The sequence below is a fragment of the Perissodus microlepis genome, chromosome 2 (assembly GCF_051167445.1).
Source record: "Perissodus microlepis isolate ML-2025 ecotype Zambia chromosome 2, ASM5116744v1, whole genome shotgun sequence".
In the NCBI taxonomy this organism is placed as follows: Eukaryota; Metazoa; Chordata; class Actinopteri; order Cichliformes; family Cichlidae; genus Perissodus; species Perissodus microlepis.
This window is the reverse complement of record NC_140462.1, coordinates 22,150,946-22,176,731: the sequence shown is the minus strand read 5'-3', so window position 1 is coordinate 22,176,731 and position 25,786 is coordinate 22,150,946. Positions and strand designations below refer to the sequence as shown.

The 25,786-nt window shown below is 44.0% G+C and overlaps 1 protein-coding gene across 3 annotated transcripts in view; it reads left to right on the top strand.

The window, feature by feature from the left end:
• The window catches only part of htr4 (5-hydroxytryptamine receptor 4), a 142,975-nt gene extending 119,062 nt beyond the window's left edge, over nucleotides 1–23,913 (top strand). For 2 of the 3 annotated variants that reach the window (XM_084952663.1, XM_084952654.1), the window contains exon 7: nucleotides 19,949–23,913. In XM_084952663.1, the coding sequence (XP_084808789.1) occupies nucleotides 19,949–20,036 (88 nt within the window). In that variant the 3' untranslated portion in view covers nucleotides 20,037–23,913. The remainder of the gene's footprint in view (nucleotides 1–19,948) is intronic. The other variant, XM_084952669.1, reaches the window with a different exon arrangement.
• The last annotated feature ends 1,873 nt before the right edge of the window (nucleotides 23,914–25,786 follow it).

Genomic DNA, 25,786 nt, shown 5'->3' with positions numbered 1-25,786 from the left:
GCTGATATTAACAAAAACTAATAATCTAATAAACATCTAATAATCAATATTTAAGAACTGATCTTAAGATTTTACTGACAGCCCTTGAAGGGCTCGTCTTAAGTATGAGCCCCTTGACACTCCTCATGTGTGGCTCTGCTGGCCTTTCCCACCTCCTCTTAAACCCGACTAAACCCCAGAAAACCTCCACACAGTCACATCTCCATCTGCACAGCTCATCTGCAGCCCATCTGAGTTTCCCAGTGAGGGAGACGGACCCTCAGACTGCAGCTCAGAGTGAAAATATTGTTCTGTTTTCACTGTGAGATAAAAGTGGTTTTAGTTTCTGGTGATAAAACTGCAGCTCTGTGATATTTAACATTTTCTGTATGCCACCAATATGTTTTTCCTTGATTCTGGTAATTTTTAACCCTCGAAAAACATATCAATGTCCAAAACATACAGGAATGGCGCATGGTGAGAGTCAGAGGGGGGAGGGGCTGCAGAAACAAATTTAATGCTGAGCTCTCTTCTTTTCTAACCTTCTTTACAGATGAATAGAGGATGAAGCACAGAGGCTGTTTTAAATTGATTCGGTTTACCTCGGCTGTTGTGTTTAATGACTTTAGGGATTCACATTTACATGTTTTTATAGTATTTGGCTGTTTAGTGTCTGCCCTCATTCTCAGAAATTACAGTGGCAATTATTTAAGAGAGTCTCTGTAGCTTGTAGCAGACACTGCATACAACAGAATATAACATAACATTAACGTGTTATGTTATATTCTCTTTTATCTTTAATGCATGCAATAACGTGGTTGTTAATAGGGTAGGGCAATATGGCCAAAAATATTTATCACGATATATATTTGAAAATTTGCGATAACAATATAACTGACGATATAATTGATGTGAGAGAAAATACTTCATCAATGTATTTTTCACTTAAACAAGCAGCTGGGTTTTTTTGAGCATTAAAGTTATATAAAAATTTAACAGTGCAGATGTAAATTCCTTGCTGACAGTTTAACCAAAAGACATTTGCAGTGGAAATTGGCCGATATATCCTCAGCATAACCATGTATAATATCCACAAAACTTAAAAAGCGGTTATACACACACAATACAGTAATATTATGTTGAAGCACTGTATGTATCACTCCGCGAGGCGCCTGACTGCGATAGCCATAATGCTCCAACAACCCATCATGTGGTGCGGCTTCGTAGCTTACCAAAGTTGTACTAAGACATTTTTTGGCAGATTTTCGAGCGCTGTGTACCACATAAAATTGGTTTGAGGTCAGTAAGCACAACCGGAATTCACACATAAGATTATAAGGAGCGCTGTCGATTTTTTAAGAAAATCAAAGGATTTTAAGAGTGACTTATTTTCCAAAAAACATGGTAATAGCGACAGCCTGCTTGCATGCTCTACCAAAAATTGTGCTTTGGTGTGTATCTGACGGACAGTTCCACATCACTGAAGTTGCAGCATTTTTACAAACCAATTCTGGTTCATCTGTTTCATTAAACGATCCGCTTTCGCCCTTCTCATTCTCCGTCGCCACCATGCTTTTTCTGTCATGTGCGTATGAAAACAGGGGCACTGCGCATGCGCGTTTTACCCATATTCTATCGCGATATTTCATTTTCTTATCATTGCTTAACATTATACCGGTATTAGGGGTGGCTGTATGCTCAGGAGGTAGAGCAAGTCACCTACTGATCGGAAGGTTGGGGGTTCGATCCCTGGCTCCTCCAGTCTGCATGTCAAGTATCCTTGGTTAAGATTCTAACCCCAAGTTGCTCTCCAATGCATCCATCGGAGTATGAATGTGTGTGAATGTAGTTAGACTGCACTAAGTACAGAGAAAGTGCTTGTGAGAATGGGTGTGACTGGGTGAATGTGGCATGTTGCTTTGAGTACTCCGAGAGAGTAGAAAAGCACTACATAAGAATCAGTCCAGTCCATATTACCGTGAACGGTATGATATGTCCCAGCCCTAGTTGTTAATACATATACGGCTGTGCACAGTCAGGATTATTCTTTCTTTACCTGTAATCAGAGTTTTGGTCTGAAACCGGTCAACTCGGGTAAATGTTGGCATTTCCTGATTTCAGTGTATTGCTGTTTTTACTTTTTTCAAACCGCTCAGCCATAGCAGGTTGATGAGGCATTGTCCTCAGGCATGGGCAGGCATGTAAAAACTGGTGAACGAGGTGACGTGGGAGCTTTAGACTGATACCATTGGTGTGTCATGAGGACAATGAGCAGAAGATGCAGCCAGGCTCCCTAAGACCTGCAAACAGGTGGAGTTTCCTTTAAAGATGCCTGGCAGACAGAAAACTCCTCTGTTATTTTATTTTTGGTCATTCGGAGCAGAAATATAGGATTACACAGCAGATAAACCACAGGTGTCATTTTAGATGATAATTCCATGTTAATTTGGAACGAGAGTAGGAAGCTGTATGGAGAATTAGAAGAACCTTGACAAGACTGAGAGGTTTCAGACTCCTGAAAGAGAGCATCTTTTTTTATTTACCCTGCACTGGCCACTTGAGTCTGTCTGCCTCTCTCTGCTGCTGCTGGCAGGATGCTCAGGTCTAATTACACCACTCCTCAACACTTCTCACCTTCCTGAGGGCTTTCAGACTGCCAGACCTCTTAATACTGACACACACACACACACAAAACAAACTCAAATCAGGTTGTGCACTGTGTACCTAAAGAAATAGCAGTTAGTAGATGCCATTTCTCCAGCTTATACAGCCCAAAGTACTGATTGGTTCTCCTTCATGTGGACCTGTATTTGTGTACAGCAACAGTCTGATCCATTGAACTACTTCAGTTACCTGGTGGCTCACCAGTAATAGGATTTAAAATAGCTTTAAATAGCTGTATACGAGTTGGTGTATGAACCTGTGTGTGTCACGGACCGCCGGGGCAGACCGCGTGGAGTGAGTAGAGGACCCAAGAGCGGACAGAGGTGAGGACACAAAACTGGACTTAACAAAAGGCGAGCCTTTATTTAGGGCCGAAAACTCACGGAAAAAACAACAACAAAGTAACTGAGGGAAAACCTGAACATAGACTGGGAAACTATGACAAAGGGTAGGGAAGATAACACAGACGACGCGACACTGAACACAGCAAGACTGCGGACTAAATACACACATGAGGTGATCAGGAGAAGTGGCGACACATGAGGGGGAACAGCTGATACACATGAACCTAATGACAGGACAGGGAGAGTGAAACTACATATACTGACATCGAATACAGACTTTCAAAGTAAAACAGGAAACATGGAGACTAGACATGACATGAACCAAACATAACCACACAGACATGACGCATGAACCAGGGAGACTTAGTACAGGGGGAGATGACATAAACAGCTAAGAAACAGGTCTACACAGTAATCTAGAAATTAACTAGGTGAACTAAGCTAAGGCACAAATAAATACAAAAGATACATAAACTCAAACACTGGGTCGCTCGACCCAGGACCATGACAGTGTGGTGTATGGTGCTGTCTTGTTTTGTCAGTTTCTTTATTATGATTTTTTTTAAACAATGTGGTATAAGTGTTTTTGAATCTGCAACTGGCAAAAGATGCATATTCTCTTTATTGCTACTTTTTAATTAATAATTTTTAATTTACTTTTTCTATTTTCTTCTCCTAAAACGTGCTGACATACAGAACAATGCTCTTTGCAAACCTCTCGCTGTTGTTTTTCTTTCTGTTGTGACTTTTGTTTTCTGTCCCTTCCTGGAATGAATCCCAGGGCAAAACTAAAAACCATCAGAGTATCATCTGACCAGCACTGAATAGCCGTCACTGGGTGTTCTAAGGGTGCATATGTGACATGTGAGTAAGAGACTACTGATTGCTGATGTACTTGCATCTGAACAAATGCGACTGAGAGACTTGTTGCAGACCACAGCGCCATTTTCAGAGCTATAAGAGTGAAAGTTATCATAGCTCTTTAAATGGTACTGCTGTATGCACTCAGATAAGCAGCCATCTGAAACCCAGGAACATCATCAGTGTGTCGAAGCAAGACGTCCAACCAGAAGTTCTCCAGATGCTGCAGATGAAACAACTCGGATTTCTCTCCATGTTCCAGGAGAAGGAAGTTCCTCTTACTTCGTGGCTTCCACTGTGGATTTGTGTCTACTAGTGCAGTTTTGCATGATTAAGTATTCAGAATAATGTTAGTTTGGAGCCTATCCCAGCTGTTAGGGTGAGAGGGAGACTACACCTGGACAGGCTGGACATCTTGCACAATGCAGTCCAACTAAAGTCAAACTGAAATTTCTGTAAGAAATTTATGCTAAAAACTTCATGAACCAAATAAAAGTCCAGCTGTCTTCAGCAGTTAAGACTACAGTGGCTTGGATAACTGAGACCACAGACAATGAAAACTGATATTGGAGCTTATTAAATGTTTCAAACCTGCACACCAGAAGTAAAAATATTAATTAAAATTATAAAATAAAGATCAGCTTCAGTACTGGTACAGGTTTTTGTAACTTATTGTCTTGGTAGAACCACCACCACAGTTGACCCCCATTAACTGGCTCTGACACCTTGAAGTCCTGACTTGATTAGTAGGCCTTAAAGCTCTGTTGCATGAAGAGGTTTGGTGCAGTTGTAGCCGACGCTCCTTCACCACCCATCCCTAACAACATCGCTGCTCTAAACCAGCTTCAGCCTGAGCTCTGGTGCTGTTATTCAGCAGCTACAGTAGAACTAGTTTCAGCAGTAAGTACTTTACATGTGCACTGAGCAGCTAGCTGTTTTCAGTCGGTAACTGCAGTAAACTGGGCTGCAGGGCTTTTCTCTTCCTAATTAAATGGACTTGCTGTGTCGGCCGCTGCCTCGCTAACTTCACTTCTCTCTTCTCTGTTTGTTCCTTCTCTGTCTCTCTGTCAGCTCTGCCCAGATGAAAGATGGCAATCCCCATAAACAACATGGATACATCTGGTTCACATCTGCATACACACAATTTAAATTCAGGATAAACAGTCCATATGTGGTTCACGGCTGCCACATGTGGCTGTCGGTTAGTGTCCATCACCTCCATCTAAACATCTGTGGTCCTAATGAAGTCTTTTTAAGTCTTGTATGTACAGTACATTTGAGGAAGGCATCTTATTGTGGCCATTCAGAAAGGCAAAAGGTATATTCACCAGTAGTTCTAAACCCAGAAGACAGGATTTCCATCAGAAATATTGTCTTCTCTGCAGTTCTATAAACTGAACTGAAGACAGCTCTTCATTTCATACAGCTTCCACCTTTTGCAGGACCAACTGTGTATAGGAAATATGGAAGATGAGTGCTGTGTGTTTACAACATTACATAAAACAAAATACAGAATTATTCCTTTAAGTAAAACTAAACAGAAAATGTTACCTACTCAGTAGCTGTGGCCCTGCGGTGCTTCTGATTCACACCTCAGATCTGAACCAACCAGGTATCAATTATCACGCATCAACCTAACCTAAACACAAGCCAATCAGAGGCTCTGTAGGGCAGGCCTTAAATTTGTCGAATTCACATAGAGTCTTTAAAGTAAAAGCTACCTCGAGCGTGACACATTGATACATGCCAAATTGTTTTAAGACCTTGGTGACCTCATAGCTGATTACATCAATCATAATATAGGTGTGTGTGTTATATAGTTACACAGTTGTCTAGTCTATTTTAATGTTGTTGTCATTAAAAATCGATACTCAGTACCATCAGATGACAGTAAATTGGTTATGATCTTGAGGATCAATTTAGGAACCACCAAGGCTCAAGCTGCCCATGAACTGGAAACTGAGATCTACTAAAATCAGAGCAGTTGTCCGCATGGATGAGCCAAACACCTTCTGGAGAGAAGTTTGATGATCAGATGAATGGTGGTAGCATCATGCTCTAGGCTGTTTTGTTGGGTCTGGTACATTGCACACAATGGATAGAATATGGAAGAAGGACAACTGTAAAATTCTTCAACACCTCAAATCAGCAGGTAGACAGTTTAAACTTGAATTTGGTGGTGTACCAACGGGATAATAATCCCAAGCACACATCACAACTGGTTTCTGAATAAAGTAGGCTAACATTACGCTTCTGGAATGACCTTCCCAAAGCCCTGAGCTCAGCTATTAATAAAGCCAGAATCTATACCAGGATTCTAGGTAAATGAAATCTAAGAGTTCTGCCAAGAGGAGTGGTCAGAATGACAACAGCCCAAAAACATAATTAAAACTCCAAAATAACCCTGACGCTCATGCCAATGATGAGTGGATGGAAACATCTGACCACAAAGGTAAATGGATGGATGTGTGGATGGGTGATTGTGTGGATAGATACATGGATGGTTGTGTGGATGGATGGATGAATACGTGAATGGGTGGATGGATAATTGTGTGGATGGATGGATGGATGGATAAATGGGTGATTGTGTGGATGGATGGATGGATGGATAGATGGATAGGTGGATGTTGATGATGATGGATGGAAGAGCATGTAAAGATTATTCTGAACCAAAGCTTCAAGCTTCACAGCTGATCAGCACTCTGTACTTTGTTTATCACACATTAACTAACAGCCTGGTGCGTCATCAACACCAACACTGTGACCAGTCTCGATTTTCCTGTACTTCTCACATTATTGAATTTTTATTTCTGGGAGCAGAATAAATCATTCTTATTTGTTTCTGACACCTGCTGGCATGAGTCACAGCAGCGGCATCAGTGTTTGAGTTTAGAAGGTCACACATGAGCCGTCTGAACTTTTCTTCAATGCTGGTGGTGAAATTGAACGGCGCATGTTGGCAGGGGTAATGCTATGGCTGCACTGGGCAGTTTGTGATTGGAAATACACATGAAAGCACTATATATATATATATATATATATATATATATATATATATATATATATATATATATATTACATTTCAACTTTTTAGGCTGCACACTATGAGGTGGAAAACAAAGAATCTGTTCCCTGAATCTGTTGTTTTACTGTCATGCACACACACACACACACAGTCTTTTTGTCTTCTATTTCCTCATTTTACTGACACACAAATCTGAACACAAACCCAGTTTGGACACACAGACACGCACTGAATCTCTCTGAGGTTTCATTCATGATTACCGTCTTCTGTTTATGGAGGTCTGTTTATTTTTCCGAGCGTCGTATAAATATGAAGATATTTCCCCTGGTCTCGTGGGACTCCAGGCTTCACAAATGTAATGTTAAGCTCGGGTTGGCAGGAAATTTTCCATTCTCCTTCCTTCACTATCCACCATTCGCGCCGTCTCAAACAGAGATCTAAGTAAAACGTGCAGATGAAAAGAAAGGGAGCTATGTAGTGATTGATCTATATGCACCAGCAAAAATGAGTCAAGCAGTTTTTTTAAACTGCAAAGTGGGCTGGTGACAAACTGCAAGTAAAACAAAATTCAACCATGGAAACATTAAGAACTGCAGTTCCTCTGGTGTCCAGCAGAGGCAGCAGTGAGTCAGTACCCATAGACTCCCATGTTAACAGGATGCCACTGATTAGCAGGTACCTGTCTGTGTCATGCTGCCATACAGTCTGTGGATGCAGCTTCTAATAATGTAAGAATTTTTATGAAGTGTGCTTTGGACACATAACCATCCACTCTGACCTCATCTATGTGGCACAACATGAAGATTAAATCCACTGTTTTCCACACTGTAATAAATCATTTTATAGACTCGTTTGGATAGCAGCTGTGAGTAACTCTACAGCAGGAAAAGATGGAGCTTCTGTCCACCAGACTGACCAGAAACCTGCCATGACAGTCATGAGGCCTCATAGTGAAACTATGTGGCTGCAATTGTTCTTGTTGGTTGGACAGATACTTGTGCTGTCAGTTGTTTTTGGCCTTACTTCATATATAAAGAGACGGCGACATAATTTTGGCCATCAAAGAATGACAATGACTCTGTTTAATAGTTTCTGTCTTTCAGTCCTCTCTTGTGCGACAGTTTACCTTTTTATTAATAGTAAAAGAAATAAAGAATTTTTATATCCTATGTGGGAAAACCTTTACAAGCCACAGCCCATAGAGGTTAGTATTGCCTTTAGGGCTGGCACGATTAGTCGACTAGTCACGATTACGTCGACTATCAAAATCGTCGACGACTAATTTAATAGTCGACGCGTCGTTTGAAGCTTTGTAAGATCCCAAAAGATGCAGGAATAAGTAGTAGGATTTAAGAGTGTAATAACGGACTGAAACAGAAGATGGCAGCACTGCATGAAGAAGGATGACAGCTGCTGTTAAACCCCGAAGAAGAAGAAGAAGCTGTATCCCAGAATTCATAGCGCGGCCCTGTTCAGTTTCCAACAATGGCGGCAGCTAGTTAGTTTTAATATTACTCTTATTATTCTTTCTGGGTCACAAAATAAATGTTTAGCATATTTTCAGGCGAGAATGTAGCTGTGTAAACCTCAAATATCTGCTCAGTTTATCAAGACACCACATATTTTCAAAAGTCGGGAGAACACCGGACTCCCGATCAATCATTTTCAAACCCACCACCGTCTTTCGCTACTCAGGTTTCAGACTGATATATAAGTCACTTAGATAACTTAAAAATGTTATTGTTTGGCTTTTTTCAGTATTTTATTTGTTCCTGAGTAAATCGGTTTGGCTGAGATTAAAGTTATAGTTTTTACACAGCTGAATAAACGTCAAGCAGACAACTGACTATCAGAAGTGTGAGACGCTCGAGAATATACTCCGGTGTCCTATTATATTTTAGATAGCAAGGAGCAGACGGCTGAGTTTATTAAACTTCACCTAAACAATCTGCAGATTTCATTAAAATTTAATAAACTATCATCTTGTCTTTATTTTTAGTTAGCACATACCTTAAACACTTAAAGCTGTAAGCTAATGATAGTTATATAAGAGCAGATGCATGCTGGTGCAATAAGCTGTTTTATGTCCAATGGATGCATGATCTGATTAGTCGACTAATTGCAAAAATAATCGGTGACTAGTCGACTATCAAAATAATCGTTTGTGGCAGCCCTAATTGCCTTGTATTCTTGCAGTTGCTAACGTCTGGCCTATGACAGCTGGGATAAATGAGATGGATAGATGGAGACCTTCATAGATTGATAAAGGTTCACTGCGTGAGGTCAGGATGTATTTTTCTAGGCAGTTGTTCAGTGACATATTTGTAGCTTTCATCTGAGGCTCAGTCCTCTAATGATAGTCCTCCGGGGGCTTCGGTGAACTCCGGGGAGTTCGATATTCTCATATTGAGAATGGATCAAATGACAGCTTGGCTGCAGAATACAATGCAAGTGTTCACTTGTATGTTCAGCAGAACAATATTGTGTGTATACAGGAGTTGTCTAACACCTCAGAGTAAATCAAAAATCAGCTCTTTGAGAGCCGGTCTCTGTTTGAGGAAGCCGCGTGTGAATAAATATCTGTGAGCTCAGCACCGATAAACGTGGCGGCGCTGAAGCAACGGGACGTAAATGCTGAGCGAGTCTTCTCCCGGTGACACAGGGCGATCGTTCATGCAGAAAAAGTACCAAGCGTTGGTTTTAAAACCAGAGGACCGTGGCAAACATGACATATTTACTATAACATGTCAAAACAAGTGTTTACAGTCCAGTTAGATGTCATCATCCCGGGACCAAGAACAAGTACACAGTATGCTTTCAGACTTTTCTGTAAACTGGTGCTTGGATTCATCCCCGGTCGCACAAACGAGCAAACAAAGACTGGTTGTCAAATCCACACAAATATCAAGTTTTAATTTGAATCAGGTTTAAATTCGAATGCTGCCGAGCTCTCTGAGAAAACAGCCGGTCCATTTTTAGAAAGCTGTCGTCGGAGTGTGAACCACCGCTGACATCTGTGTTTTTGTTGTTCCTGTGGACGATGAAAGTTTCACCACTGAAGACGATGAATTTTTGGATTTCTGTGATTTTTTTTCACAAACAAATCTTTTGTGGAGACCCAGATCTGTCACTCCCAGTGTCCTTACTGGTCACTCTGGCTTTATTCATGCTCTGTTGCTTCAGTAAAACACTTGAAGAAGGCATGCACTGTAAAATGGAATGAGCTGACTTGTCTCCCACAAATATATCAAATAATGTCAACTTTAACTGAACCGACATATTAACTTTGAATCAGCAGTACTTTACATACCACAGAGGTGATACGTGCACATTCATACGTATCCCCTCATTTTATCATATTTCATAGTGATGTGACTATTATAGTTTATACTCTCAGCAGCGTATCAGAGACAGCACGTTGCACGTTTGTGCCTATTCGAGGTTTTCCCATCTTTGTTCTGATCAGTGCTGGCGTCATTACTCTAAAAACATTATATTACACATTAAGCATTACTTTTGATCAAATTGATGCAGCGTGTTATTTTAGTGTCTCACCAGAGAAAGTAGTTTCATCTGTGTGTCTTATATTCATGTTATTCTGTAAACACACAGTCTCATAATTACATTTAATAATATAAACCTGAGGCTGCCGTTGCACACTGCAACACAAACCCCATCCTAATGACGACACACAAACGATCCCTTCATATCCACCACTGTTTCCTCCTCCAGCACACCGACTGAGATCAGCTGACTGCGGATCTCAGGCAAGCAGACTAACAACTCCAAGGAACTTAACTATTGAGAACCGGGTCTCCATTCCCATCTCCAGTTCTCATGCATGCACATGGATAGGTGCTTGTGTATGGTACAAATATTGTGATTCAACTAAATGAACATATTTAATATTTCCTCTTTTACACTGTGATGAATCTTTATGTGGCATTTTAACAGGCACACGTTGCTGCTACTGCTGAAAGTCTGTGTAGAAATGGATTTAACACAAGAATTCAGCATATTGTGCAGAAAGGGTGCAACATTTCCAGATAATATATACAGAAAAGTACGGTAGATGAATAAAGTTGCATAAACCTGACCACAATCGTGTTAGCTCGTCATGTTAGCCTCTGAGTCTTGTAGATCTCAGAGGTGTCAGTGTGAATCGTCTCCATCATCTGAGGACAGAGAACTCTTTGGTCGCTGGAGCTTATTTGTCCCGACGACCAAAACGACTGGTTAGCCAACAACAAATAATCAACATCAAACCAGTGACGTGAAAATAAGTCGCTTTCATTGCATCTCCATTTTAGGGATAAGTGTTATCATGTGTCAGCAGTGTACAGTGGAAACGTGCTGAAGTCAACAACAAGCTGTTTGGTGGTGTAATCCAAATACTTTACTGTAGTTTAGGCCTTAGGTGGGGCTGAGGGATCTGTAGTGACAAAAAGGAGTCAAGTATTAATAAAAATAATTTTAAAAAAAGTAAATTTATCTCGTCGTTTTAAAGCAGTGTGTACGTGCAGTCGCACACGTGCAAACACACGCTGCTTTTTTGTCCTCATTCCAGTCATGTAGGCAATTAGCCGAGGAACGCTGCAGAAGTCAGTCATCCAAAAATAATCAAACCTCTGATCTGCTGAGAGCCAGCACTCTCATTCCTAGAAAACACACACACACACACACACACACACACACACACACACACACACACACACACACACACTATGTGAAAGTCACCTGGAAGCTCAGACGGCTCTGCTTGTATATTTTTAGCATCTTTCAGCCACCCCCATGTTGTGTACAGTATGCATGCATGTATAGATGCAGTGAAGCATGCACGTGTGCTGTGTTTACTTCCCTGCGACCCGCCTACATTCTTCCCCCTCCTCCTGCCTGTGAGTGTTTTCAGCCTTGGTGCTGCTCAGCTCAGCGCGCCTCCAGCGTCTCTGATTTAGACTGTGGCTCACTGTAGAGAGCTGAGAAACCAAAGGACCATCGGGCTGTGCAGGAGTGTGTATATATTTGTTAGGTGTGTTTTATCTGCTGAGAGGCTTCCACACTGACTTCTTCATATAAGTAGCAGCACGTGCCTCCATCCCATGCTTCATGGCCACCAACAGAAGCGCTCATTTCCTTTGAAAGAGGAATACCAACCTGTTTGTGCCAAAATAAGATTTTTGGCCCCGCCTTTCGAGTGATTTATGAGGACAAATGAAAGTGTCATAAATCACTGCTTTTTATTTGAGTTTTATAGTTAACACTGAGTTACGATAAACAGCTCAAACCAATCGGGTTTATTGACTTTAGCGTTTCAGAGTCATGTCTGGAGCTCTCGTCTTCTGCTATAACTCCTCTGTAGTACCAGAGACTCCTGGTATGACCACTCACTGCTGCAGGCTCGGTGCTGGACCAGGTCCCGGTTCTTGCTCTTTCCCTCGCTGCCTCATTCTTTGAGATTTTGTTACACCATTTAAAAACCAGTGACACAAAGAAAATGTGGCTGGTTGTTTATTATATTTTTAATAAGAAGGTCTGTGTTTTCATGTTAAGTTTTTACACTTTTTTTCATTTTTTCTGTCTATATTTTATTTACTGTGAAGTTTATTCAGCTTATTCCATTGGGGGTCACAGGGTGTGGGGCCTGCCCCAGCTGTGATGGGTTGAGAGGCCGGGCACACCTGGTTAGGTCGCTGAGGACGTAGATTTCAGTGAGTGGTCAGGTGGGACCCCAGGTGTGACATTTACAGTGAAGCACTGAGTGTTCACCTTCAGATGTTTCAGAATAAGAGCCTGTTTAAGTGGTTCTGGGACTTTCAAGCAAAAAGCAGAATTGCAGTTCTGTTCTGTGCAGTTAAACTTGTTGCACAGAGCAGATAAAGACGTGCCGGCGACTGGCTGGTTTGTGTCACTGTTCATATGAGTAGCTGTTCTGTTTCAGGAAGCTGCTTCTCACTGACACGGTCAGGGTCGCCTCTCAGAAAAAAATGAAGTTCAGCTGCTGTCTTCAGCTCCGTTTGCAGAGTGATACCGCGTACAGCGAGCTGCGCTTTAATCCCACGCAGCTCAGCGGGGAGCTGGCTATCACCATGACGGCAGAGAAGATGTGGGAGACAGTGATGCATCGTGTGCTGCGATGTGCACGTCGGGCCCGGAGGAGGCATCCTCGCAGCAGCTGATTAGACTCTGAGCAGCGTTTCTGCGCTTTATTGTTTTCGGCTTTAAACGCTGCAGGGTGAAACATGCTGATGAGCTGTCTGAGCTTTAACAGGGAACGCTGACCACACACACACCTCCTGCTTTATCTCTGTCAAACTTGTTGCTTCCACTTTGTTGGACTTAATGAGTCGCAGCCATATTTTTACATAAACATTTCATTTCAGCGCTGCAGTCAGGCTGTCTGTACTTCTTTGATTTAAAGCTGAAGCTTCATGAAGACCACAGAGCTGGTTTTTAATCAGGTGATCAAGATTAAAATGAAGCAGAGTGACTCAGATTAAATGCATTTATAAAGACACCTATACTGGGTGCAAGTACATGAGGGAAACACTCATTATAAAGACGTGGCTAAAAGAGGTGCAGGAGACACAGTGAGCCCACAGGATGTTTGGACTCTGTTCAGCAGGCTAAATCTAGAGTGGGGACAGTCAGGAGCATCCGACCAGCTGACCGGAGGAACCTGTAAGCTGGAGAGGCGTGTGAGAGGTCAGAGACCATGACTGACTTTTAGACAAATGGGAGGATCCTGAAATTGATACCTGGGTGGAAACCAGAGGAGAAGAGCCAAAGCAGGTGTGTCCCAGGAAATGAGCGACAATCTTTTTGGTTCGATGCGGTGCCTGGCTGATCTGATCCTCTGAAAAAACTGGGGGAGCCAAAGAGTACCATCTCTGGTTTAATCTTAAGGAGGTTCAAAAGGCAGGAGCTGCAGACACACCAAGGAACACTTCTGGAATAATGAGCTCTCACAGGCGTCGTCAGCTCCATTCATGGTCCTCAGTTCTTATTTGCTCCTGAATATCTTCCTCTTTTACTTAACTTCCTGTTTAATTGTGAAGTTTTGTTCTGTTTGTGTTGAGTTCTATGAGTTGTGTTATATGCGTGGCAGCATCTCTGCAGGATGTTGTTAAATGTCTCTGTGGACTGGCCCAGGATGAGCTCTTTAGTAGACACAGGTGTATTTCCTGCTGAAAGGAGTTTAATCGAACCGATAAACAAGGAGAAATAATGGAAAAGCTGAAGCTGTGTGTGGCACCGGGAACACAGCCGCTGTCTTTCTACTTGCTGTTAAAAGCATTGATTCAAACATCATGAAAGAGCTGTGCAGGTTTAAATGAGCTGGGACGGGGCTTTGTTTGGCCCTTTTTACCCTCTCTTTTTTAGCTTCTGTGAGCTTTGAGCAGAAAGTTCCAGTCATCGTCGGTTTCTCCTTAACCGTCATCCTTCAGAGCATGTACAAGACATGGTGCTCGATGGCTGTGCAGACAGCACGTACCTCCAGGATTTCCTGTGTCTGTTTACCTGCGGCAGGTCGAATCCTTTCTAAAAATGTGAGCAGATGTAATCCTATGAAAGTCCAAACTTCTGATGCCCTCTGCAGACCTGACGTCAGCTGTGTTAGCACTTTCAGGCTTTTCCTTTTGTCTCTGAAGCAGTGAAGCTTTACTCAGGAAGTTCGGCTTCTTCTTCCAGCTCAGAGGGAAAAGTTTGCTTCCAGTGGTGCTTTGTAAATGAGTTCCTTATCACCTCTTTTTGTTCCCAAACTGGCGTTACTGCAGTCGAGGTGATGGCGTTCTGCGTGCTCGGAGTGCTCGTGCTTACCTGCTTACCTGCTTAGTAACAAATAAATCTTCCTTAAGGTCAAAGGAGTTCACATCAGTGCTTTATGTAGAATATATTTCCTCTCCGTATTCAGTCCTCTCAGAAACTCATATTTCTTATGCCAGACTGTATCTGAGATGGAAACAGCCATTCCTCGTGGGCGTGAAGTTTGAATAATTTTTGCATAAAATTCTCCGTCTCATTCTTTTTGGTTAGCTCAATACGGCGTAATCTTTTTCCTATTCAAATTCCTGCCTATTGTATTCCCCTCAAATCTATTACACACACACCTCCCCCGCCTTTATCAGCGCCCCAACGTGTTTTCGAGACTCACTTCTGCTTTCTTAACAGTTAAACTGGGGAGAAACAGACCACACACACAGACACACACACAGAGCTTCCTGATTGTGATGATCACCTGTGATTGGAGGAAACAGAGCAGGGACGACACATCAAGCGGCCGTCCGTGGGGTCGGATCGTTGTGGAGACGCTGGCTGCTTCAAATGCTAGAACATCTCAGCAGCTGATTTCACATCGGTTCGGTTCGATGGTGAGGGTTGGTGATCCTCACCATCAGCAGATGTGTTCCTGTCACAGACAGTGGAGAGAACGTGGGGCCACACCTGTGTGTCTGCAGTAACCTGAAATTAAAACAAGAGAAGAGTTTGAGAGAGCTTGAGTAAAGCACATCCCTGAGCCTGTAAATTAAACTGCAAAGGTGAATTACATGAAACTGGTGCGCACCTGAATATAAGTGTAAATATAAAATAATAATTCCAACACAGAGGTTTTTCTTCCAAATATCAACTTTTCACTGAGGGTATGCTAATTAACCTCTGACCTCTGTGGAGCCTCTGTGAGAGCACTTTGCTGGAGGCCTCCGTGATACACGGACTCGACAAAGGTAAGGGAGTTTACGTGTCAGCAGCACTGTTCACTTCTAAAAGGTTAATGTCGAGTTAAAATGAGTGTGTCAGCCTCTAAAGAGGAGACTGCAGCAAATCAGGAACTCATTTCTAATCAGTTTTTTTAAACGACTTATTCCTGACATAATTTTCCTCCCTCGGGTGGCTGCAGTCCTTCTGATCGTGTCTCAGTTAGACGTGAGGTTTAAAATGTGCCGCGGCACACAGCGATTTGAGGCTTTCATACTTGACGACGTTAAATGACAGGTGAAAAAACAGAAACATGTAGCCTTAGAAAGACTGTTATTCATGCGTCAGTTTACCACGCCAGACTGGCCACGCCCCCATAAAGGTGCTGCATGACGCTGGGTTTGCCTCCATCCCTGCTTGTGCTCTTGAAAGATGCCGCGACATTCAGAGTGATTTATTTACCGCTGCATGCCTGACGTGAAACTGTGAGTGTCAGAGCAGGTACACAGTGATTGGATGAGCTTTAACAGCATTAATAAGCTGACACAGAACACGAGGACGAATGGCGACACTTACTGAAACTCTGAGTCTTGGCTCTAAATTCAGTTATTCAATTTTATCAAACTTTCTTCTGATTTCAGCAGGAAAATCAATGAAAAATGAGACGATCCCAGAGTTTGTTCTACAGAGGCACAACGATGCCACCATCTCTTCCTTTTTCCGCAGATGTGCATGCTCGCTGTTTTCATCAGCATCGGGAAAGTCGGGAACTTGAAGTTTCCTGTGAGCTCAGAGAAAATGTTGTTTATTTTCTGTAAGTGTGACACAGTCCAGATCACAGCGTATGAAATATGTGTTTCTGCGTTATCTGGCTGATATTCGTCTTCAACTCCCGCCCACACGGGCCATCATGTCCGTTGCTTAGCACGTTCAAAGTTTTGCTCAGGGCACTTCATCAAGATGAATGCTGGCCACACCAGTGCCCAGAATGTGCAGAAATGTTTAGTCTGTCTGTGATCCGGGCCTCATGTCTCCCTCCCCGGCCTCTCCGTCCTGCTCTGCCAGTTGGCCCGTTGGCTCAGCTGTGTACAAACAAAGCCTCGGCTAAACACAAGGACTGATCCGTTTCCACAGTTTCACTTCTTCCAGATATGAAAGTGCATTCCTGCCTTTGGTCGACTTCCTGAACCGCTGTCTGTGTTCGTGCAGAGCTGAGCGGTTTTTTGAGCTTTTAGTTTTCTTCAGTTTGAGCTTTTCAATGAAACACTGGGATGCTTCATTGATTCTGATGAATGAAACTGCTGCTTGTTACATGTTAATGTATTATGGTTGGTTTCCTTGTTTCTGATTGGGCTGTTTCACAAAGGTGCTAGCTGGACTGACATCTGTGCAGCAAAGCAGAAAGCACAGTCTGCTCACATGACGGCTCGCTGCCACAGGATCCACAGCTATGCGACACAAGGACGCCTCTGCAGGGTGTCGAAGGCAGCGATGGCAAACAGAAGGCGAGCTTTAATTTAACGGCAATGTGGAGAAACAAAAAACACAGAAGCTCTGCCACAGTCTGAGGCTCACAGACAAACCAGTGAACAGGCCGAGACTGGATAATTGGGACTAACGGGGCAAATCTGAACTGAGCACAAACCAGACCTGCAGCCTGGAATCCAGGAGCAGAAGCCAGGAAACAAGCGGCAGCAAACCCGAGGATGCAAGGTGAAGCAGGAGGGATGCTTCAGGTTCAGCTCTGTGGTTCAAAGGTTCCTGGAGGATTCCTTAGACCTTAGTGAAAACAGGGCCGCAGCCTCGCCATGATCACGAACGATCCGTGAGACTGGGGTCAGCTCTTTAGCGCAGCGGTTCCCAACCTTTTTTGTGCCACGGACCGGTTTATGCCCGACAATATTATCATGGACCGGCCTTTAAGGTGTCGCGGATGAATACAACAAAATAAAACTAGTACCGGTACCGAAAAAAAGAAGATTTTTTTCATAACACACGTGAAAAGACCCAGGAAAACAGAGTTAACGATAAAAACGATAACAAAATAACGCTGAAAACCGATAAAAACCCTGAAAACCATACATTTCACACCTGAGCCTCAACTCTCGCGGCCCAGTACCAAACGACTCACGGACCGGTACCGGTCCAAGGCCCGGGGGTTGGGGACCGCTGCTTTAGCGACTACGTCACTGTGGGTGGAGGAATTTCTGCTTCAGACCTCTGAGCTTGAACTGAATTCCTGTGATTTTTGCAGGTAATCGAGTGTAATTGGCACCGTGACCACATTCAGTCACACACTGACTCCATCTCATCCCCACCACAGTCACTCTGAAGATGACAGCTGACTGTGTGAGACACTACAAAGCCTAGCACATGTTTCACTCATATAAAATGTATAACTGAGCATATTTACTCTTCTAAAAATGACTAATAAAATAAAACTAATGCTTAAATAATTTTTCCCCTGAGACTGGTTAACTTTAACTGTCTTACACGTCTTTTCATTTAAGTGAATATGGAACATTTTCTAATATGTTCCTTTTATCTTCCTTTGTTTTTTTTAGTGTTTATTGCCTTTAAAGATATTAATGCACCTTAAGGCAACTGTTATATAATTACAATACTCTGCTCTCTGTACACCTGTCCATGCTCCTGATTGGTTACGTACTGTAAACTCCGCCTCTTTCACATAAACACGTTAATAATTAGACTGAATACCCACGGGGTGATCCATTGATGATGTCACATCCTGTACCTATTGAACTTTATCTGTAGTGCAGACGCTGGCGGGTAAGGGGGAGGGGGGCCCTGGAATCAAAGTGAGGGTCCCGATTCAGCCAGCATCTTTGTTCCCCCTTCAGCGAGGCTGGCGAGGGTTGAACGCCGCAATGTGGCAGCAATTTGGAGTAGTGCTGTGACGAGAATGTGCAGCTGTCTGCATTTGAGAAGCTTTAAATGTTCGCGGCTGTCTGGAAGACGCATTTCACGGCCAGTTAGTCGGCAGGAAGTGTGTTGGGCCGGGGTGTTTGCGTAAACAGCTCGTAATGGTTTTAGCCTGCGCACACACTGTCTACGTACACACAACATGTATGCAATCACGTACTCTGTGCATGCACACACCTGTGAGTGCACACAGTGTGTGCACACAGGTGCCGCACATGGTGCACACACATTTCTTGGAGCAGGGTCCTGAGTTTTCTCTGTAGGTTTGCGAGTCCTCCTGCTGGAAGGATCTTTTGTGCTGTGAGCAGCTCCAGGCTGCAGGAGGAAATCATGCTGGAATCAGTGCGTTCAGAACGAGACTGAGCACATGAACGTCAGCCCTCACATTGAACCCAGGACCTCCTCCCAGCTGGGTCATTTTCTAATATCAGAAACCTCACTGGCCTTTTCAAACTTAAAGTTCATTGATGTTTCCTTTTTTGTCTTCTCGGTAATACTAATAATAATACTCTCAGCTGATTCATAGCTGAAAATGCAGCACACCACAACAGTGTGCTCGATTATTACGTTCGTCCACATTAATATGAAACTTATTATAGGTGATCTTTTTTCTGAGTCTGCATCTCATTGGTTTTGCACGTGTTTAAAGATGGTTGCTCCCTCCAGCTCCTCTCATTATTTCGTTTTTTATATCGAAGTGCCGCAGTTTGGTTTCACGTTTGTATTTAGCTCTGGTTTGGAGATGGAGTGTGTTTTAGCTCAGCTGGTGAACACTTGGTGACCCAGTGTCTCACTGTCCTCCCAGTCTGACTGCTGTCGGCGTTAAAAAGCTCCTGAAACACTTCTTTTTTCTTTTCCCATTATGACAACGATAAAAGGTGTTAGCTGAGATCACTCCCCGGTCTGTCTCTTTAATTAGAAAGTGACTTTTCCTTTTGTGTGTGACCGCTCTTATTTATTTGTGTTGGAGTCCCAGAGCTGCTTCAGCTGAGTCCAGCTCGGGTTTCCCGTCCTCTCCTCTGAGTGTTGGTCAGGTTGCAGATGGTTTAATGTAACTCCACACCACTTATCTCATCCACTCAGCTCCAACTTCTCATTCAGACCCTTCCTCCACTTTTCAGGTGTTTTACTTTTGCTCCGATGAGCTCATGGATTTTTGTGGTGGCCCAATCAGTGTCAGCTTTCAGCATAAATGCAACAGTAAAGCAGAAGCCTGTGCATGTGTACTGGTTTAGTGTTTCAGACAGACTCACTGAAAGCTCTTTCCTCCTCTTGATGCGCTCCTTATTCTCCGTATTCTGCTTATTTGAATGGTCTTATAGCCGTGACGTGCTCCTCAGCAGACACTGAAAGCTGTGTGAATAGTGGAACAGATTTGTCATTTTGGAGGCTGCTTCTTTCTGCCTGTTAAATTAACTCCCTCCGTCTGTGTTTTCAGGTATTGCGTGCTCCACAATGGGAACCACTCAGAGCAGGAGAAGAAGTCCCTGCACACCCACATAGAGTCTCACGAGTCCTGCTTGTGACCAACGACACGGACACCGCCGCCTTCACACATCTGGAGCTGAAATCCGTCATCAATGCTACGAATCTAGAGCCCAGCAGGACTTTAGCGGTGTGTCAGAGGGGCGGGGCACTGCCAGTGGGCCATCTGGTTTCAAAGCTCCGCCGAGACTTGACCCGCCCGTGAGGCGAGCATATAAAGCCAGCGCCGTGTCGCACTGGTTCTGTCGTCTGCAGAGGCCGGGTGACCCTGAGCGGAACCAGGACGGCGATGTCATCAGCGGGCCGCTGGCCACCACACATGGCGGTGGCGTCTGTAGGAGGATGTGATTAATGACTTGGAAGTGAATCATGTGGCCAAAGCGTTCCGATGACACTCAGCGGACCCATTTGTGATTGCGTTGTTTCCACGATGTCCCTGTAAATGAGCCTTTAAACCAAGTGTTTCAGTTTCTAACTGCTTTTTCTGAATATCCACACAAAGTCTCATGAATCCTCACTCGGCCGAGAGCAAAAAGTTGCATTTAAGCCTTGATTTAAACTGTTTTAAGTGCATTATTACAGAGGCTGCTGTGCTCATACGCCACCATCTGAGTGATTGTCTCTCTTCCACAGTGAGAGTTGCAATGAGTGATTGGAAGTGTTGGTCATTTCGGTGTTGTCAGAGGTGTTTGTGAGGCTCTCAAAGGTGATTCAGCCCGTGTTACATCCATCCCACCACGTCCCCTCTGCATAAACAAGTGTCTGCATTTGCACTCATGAAACCTGAACAAGCCGACCGCTCGCAGTCACGTCTGTTTCCCTGCGTGCCTCCATGCAGGACTCTTCCTGCTGCTGCTGCTGTGTTTTTTCTCATTAGCACAAGAAATCGGATTAAAGGCTGTCACACATTGGCCGTGTCATTTCACACGATGAATTTGTCCCGTTTGTTTTTCCAGATTAAACTTAGTCTGACCAATCGGATCACTGCGTTTGGTAACAAATCACAGCATGTGAAAAATTCTAAATTTCGTTTTTTGCAACGCGCTCGGTGCGTAAAGGCCTCGAGTCGAGGAAGCTTCCGTTAACGTGGCCCAGCACCTCTAGAGTCTCTGAGCACTACGACACGCTGGACGCCGGTTAAAAGTAAACTCACCAGAGCATGAATGTCACCGCTATCGTCCCCTATCACCCTCACTAGTGCTGAAGGTAGCTGAGAGACTTGGGCATGTGAGGCTCGAACTGCAGCTCTGCGACTTGTACATCTTCATTTTACAGTCGGTGGCAGGTCTGACACACCCGGTTAAATGGTGACCCGGCTCCAAAACACACACAGCGTTAGAAAATAGCAGGAGGCGAAAGAGAAGTACGTTCCAGAGGCAGATCCTGTGATTTGGCAGGACAATGATGAAATTAATGTTGCTGCCGCAGCTTCTCTGCCGCTGATTTAAATTGGCCCTTTTTGCTAACATTGTGGTCGTGACAGTCCAACGAACCCAGGTCACTCCAGGGCTGCTTAGTATCTGCTTACTGTGGAGATTTGTGGTCCTCTTTTGGTCAAAATGTTCTTCACAAAAAAACGTTTGAAGGTTTGACTGTGAGCAAACATGAAAGTTTAACATTGGAGCAGGCTCTCCTCCTGCTCTCTTTACTGGAAACAGTGGTGCTGGAGCACATTCAGCTAATTCTACTTCTTGTTTCTGGCTCTTCTTTTTTTTGCTGATAAAAACATTCCTCTCACTGCACAGAGCTGTTAATGAAAAGATATCTGTAAAGCAACAAAATTCAGAGACCAAGGCTGATGTCATACAGAGGCAGAGGCAAGCAGTCTTCTCAGATCTCTTAATCAGAGGGACGCACTGCTGAGCGCTGATGCTGCAGCACAAAGACAGACGAGGAGCTCTTGACACGGAAAGGTAGTTAGACATCATCAGAGATGGCTAAGTGGAAATATCCAACCACATTCAAGCTCCCAGACTGACATCCACCCGTGCTGCTCTGGCACATTTGCTTTGGCCTGCAAATGCATGGCGAGGCTGGTAACGCGGGCGTGTTTTGTTCCTACGCGTATCTGTGGACTCGAGAATCACTTTAAATTTAAAAGACATTGAAATTAAGGCCTCATTGTTTCGTGTTTGCACCAACTCATAAGAATTTATGAGAAAACAGCGTGCCCAGACCGTGGTTAGACCTCGGTTCATAATGTACTTGCAATCGATTCTCCAAAATTGAAAAGCAGTTGGCTTTCAGGGCTCAGATGTGTTCCACCTCTGCCCACAATCCTTTGCAATTTGGAGTCATTTCCTGTAACCGGATCAGATGCTGTTCTCACTGCTCGCCTCTCTGAAGGTGCAGCTCCAACCCAGGCTGCCTGTTTCTGTGCCAGTGCCCCTGAGAGCGGGAGAGCAGGGCAATAGGTTCGTAAAGGGCCGTGAAGATTTTAGCAAACAGAAAATATTCTTCAAAGCTGCTTTTGTCATGAAAAGTTCCTGAACTGTTCCTGATGTGGAGCCCAAACAGGAAGTGTGCAGTTTATCAAAATGATTTCTCATTTATTGTTATTGTTATTATGAGTGTGACACCAGAGTCCCCACACAGCTGATATTTAAGTCGTCCAGTGTTCTGAGCATCGGTGACATGAAGGGTGCGGGCAAGATAATCCGAGCCAGTTGGCGGGCAGCAGCATCGCCTCCTTCTAAAGTGAATTCTGGCTTTAAGCAGCTGATCCATCCCTCGCTAACATCGCTGCAGACAGTGTCTCTGAATCATCAGTCTTCCTTTTAACTATCTCTCTGTGACATCAGTCGGTGCCCGTCCTTGTGTGTGTTGGAAACCTGGGCTCTCCAACCTTTGCAAACTCTAGTGGGACAGTTTTTTTTAAAGACCAAAAGCATCACCTGTCTGTTTGGAGAGCAAGTGTGAGGTCAGAGGGACATGCAGCCAAACTGGAAACACCTCCATGATCCCACGTGTGAGGACATGTAGGTCTTATCAAGTCTGACGACAGCCTTGGATTAGCACTGCATGCTCACGCTCAGAGTTCTGCAGAGGAGCTCAAGTCTCTCGTTTAATGTTCGGCTTTGTGACTACAGAGGTCAGTTTCTACTCTCTGTTTCTACTCTAACTAGAGCCTAAAAGCACAGGCAGCAGCAGGATGTAGTGGGTATTTATTAATCTGGCCACACAAAGTTTGTTCCTGCGGTTAAAGGAAGGAAACAGATGAGTTAAATTTCAGCTTGTTCAAAGCATTTAGAGAGAGAAACACAAAAACACAACAAATCTTCTTATCTTGAGGGGCTGTGACTGCACTACACCTTCAGTGTGTTCATAACCTCCAGTTTATCCACCGCGATCAACGGGGTTCTGCTTTCGTGAGCTCGCACATCATCTTGGGACCAAGGTTCTCGGCAGAGCAGGCGGAGGACGCCCCCCACATGCTCCAGCGTTTCATGGCTGCTGTCCAAGTCCTGCTTTATAGGAAACACAGCTGGATCTTTCATTGATGGCATTGACAGAATCAGGATAAAGACTTCCAGCAGAGTGCAGAATGTATGCATGCAGCAGGATGTGAACAGCAGCTGCCAGCTGCACTTCTGGTGCGTCTTCCTCCTTCTCTGAATCACGTCTGCAGAACCCATCAGAGGTTTGTTCCAAACCTCTGATGGGTTCTTTGACTTCTGTTCACAGCCTGCAGCATGAATGTGTATATAAACTAAACATATAACTCCCATAACCTGTCCAAAGGAGACAAAATGACTTTTATAAAACTCTTCAGTATTTATTTTGACAGAACAAAATGGGTATTTTCATGTATTAAAAAAGCAGAAAAGCTTCTCTTTCAGGGAGCTGACATGTGTATGACTTTGTTTCTGTTGCTATGTGACAGTTCTGATAAAGGAGAATTTAAAGAAACGTTGATAAGCCTGCTGTTGATTTTCTTTGTGAGTCTGAACACAGAGACGGCATCAGTCAACTGATCGAAACGTAATGAAAGCGCTTCATTACCGCCGCCGAGCTAAGCCGAGCTCGCTTTCCTTTTTGATACGCGAAGCTCATAAAGATGAAGTTTCAGTTTAGCGAACTGAAACTTGATGATAAAGCCCAGACAGAACTTCATTACTAGTCAGTGATGAATGGAAGTATTGCTCACCTCTGCTTTCTCATTCTGTGTTTTACCATTTAAACCAAAGTCATCCTTAAAGTGCCGATGAGACGTGCTCAGGGCTGCAGGTACACTCATGTAGATGGATGCCAGAGGGCATCTGATACTTCGGCCGGGCTCGGCACACGTGCATCTCCCACACCTGTGCATCCAGCTCTACAGGTGCAGGTGTAGCAGAGCTCAGAGGGTCAGGCGTGCTTATTGTTTTGGCCTAAGAGTCCCAGCTGTCCCCTCAGAGGACTCACTAATGATCATAGCCAAGGTGTGGGGTAATGGATTACTAATTACTCTTTACTTTTCTTAAGAGTATGATACTAATTAAACGTAATTACTTACTTTCTTCAGGTCATCTTACTCTGTAAGATGAAATTGTGTCATAATTATGGTAAATGGTAAATGGCCTGCATTTGTATAGCGCTTTTACTCAGTCCCTAAGGACCTCAAAGCGCTTTACACTACATTCAGTCATTCACCCATTCACACACACATTCACACACTGGCAATGGCAAGCTACATTGTAGCCACAGCTGCCCTGGGGCGCACTGACAGAGGCGAGGCTGCAGGACACTGGCGCTACCGGGCCCTCTGACCACCACCAGTAGGCAAACACGGGGTTAGTATCTTGCCCAAGGATACTTGGCATGCAGCCAGGAGGCAGCCTGGGATCAAACCACCGACCTTCTGATTAGTGGCTGACCTGCTCTGCCACCTGAGCTACAGCCACCCCTTGGTTGTAAATCTGAGGCTGCGGTCCCACCCACAGACCCTGTGCTGATGAGGACACGCCCCATCTTTTTTATTCACTGCGTGTGAACAAAGATGATGGGGGTGTTGACTTTAACCCCCCACCCACAGCTTAGTTAGATCATCTCAACAGGTCACATGACAGAGTTGGTGATGGTGTTATTACACTAGATCAAGTAATCACATTACAGTTACAGTTATTACAAAGGTTCTTGAGTTCTCTGAATCAAACAACATGATCAACAGTGGGGTTAAACAGCTGTGTCTTTGAAGGCACCACAGCTGGATCAGGTGGATCATGGTCCTTTCTCCACCCTGCACCGCCTCGTCCCCTGACACCGAGGCCATGCCCCTTCTTCTCTAATGTTTTGCATTTCTTGTGTCAGTGCGTTTGTGTTGCAGGTGCCTGATGGGCAGGCCATGGTCAGGTGAGTGATTAGGACCACCTGGGTCTGGTGGTGTGGTGTTTCCAGTCTGAAGGTGCATTATGTTCCTCCCCCTGAACTGCAGACGGCTTCTACTGCCCACACACACGCACACACACACACACCAGTGTACTGACTCACATACCTTACAGTTTAAAGTCTGTCGCTGTCACCTTCTCCTAAGTCTTCATCAGAAAAACAGAAAGAATGAATAAAAACATTTTCACACACAGCAGATGATGATGATGATAATGACCCAGCTTTGGTCCTCAGACATTTGGAGCTGAATGTTTTAGCAGAAGAGCCAGAAAGGGTTTTTTTCTGTTCTGTCATTGGTGAGCCTTTAGATTGCTGAGGACAGCAGTCATGCTGCCTTCGTACACACTGTAAGGGCAATGAAGTGAAGAAAGACTCAAAGTAACGCAGACACAGTCACACAGGATCCTGCTGCACTTCAGAGGAA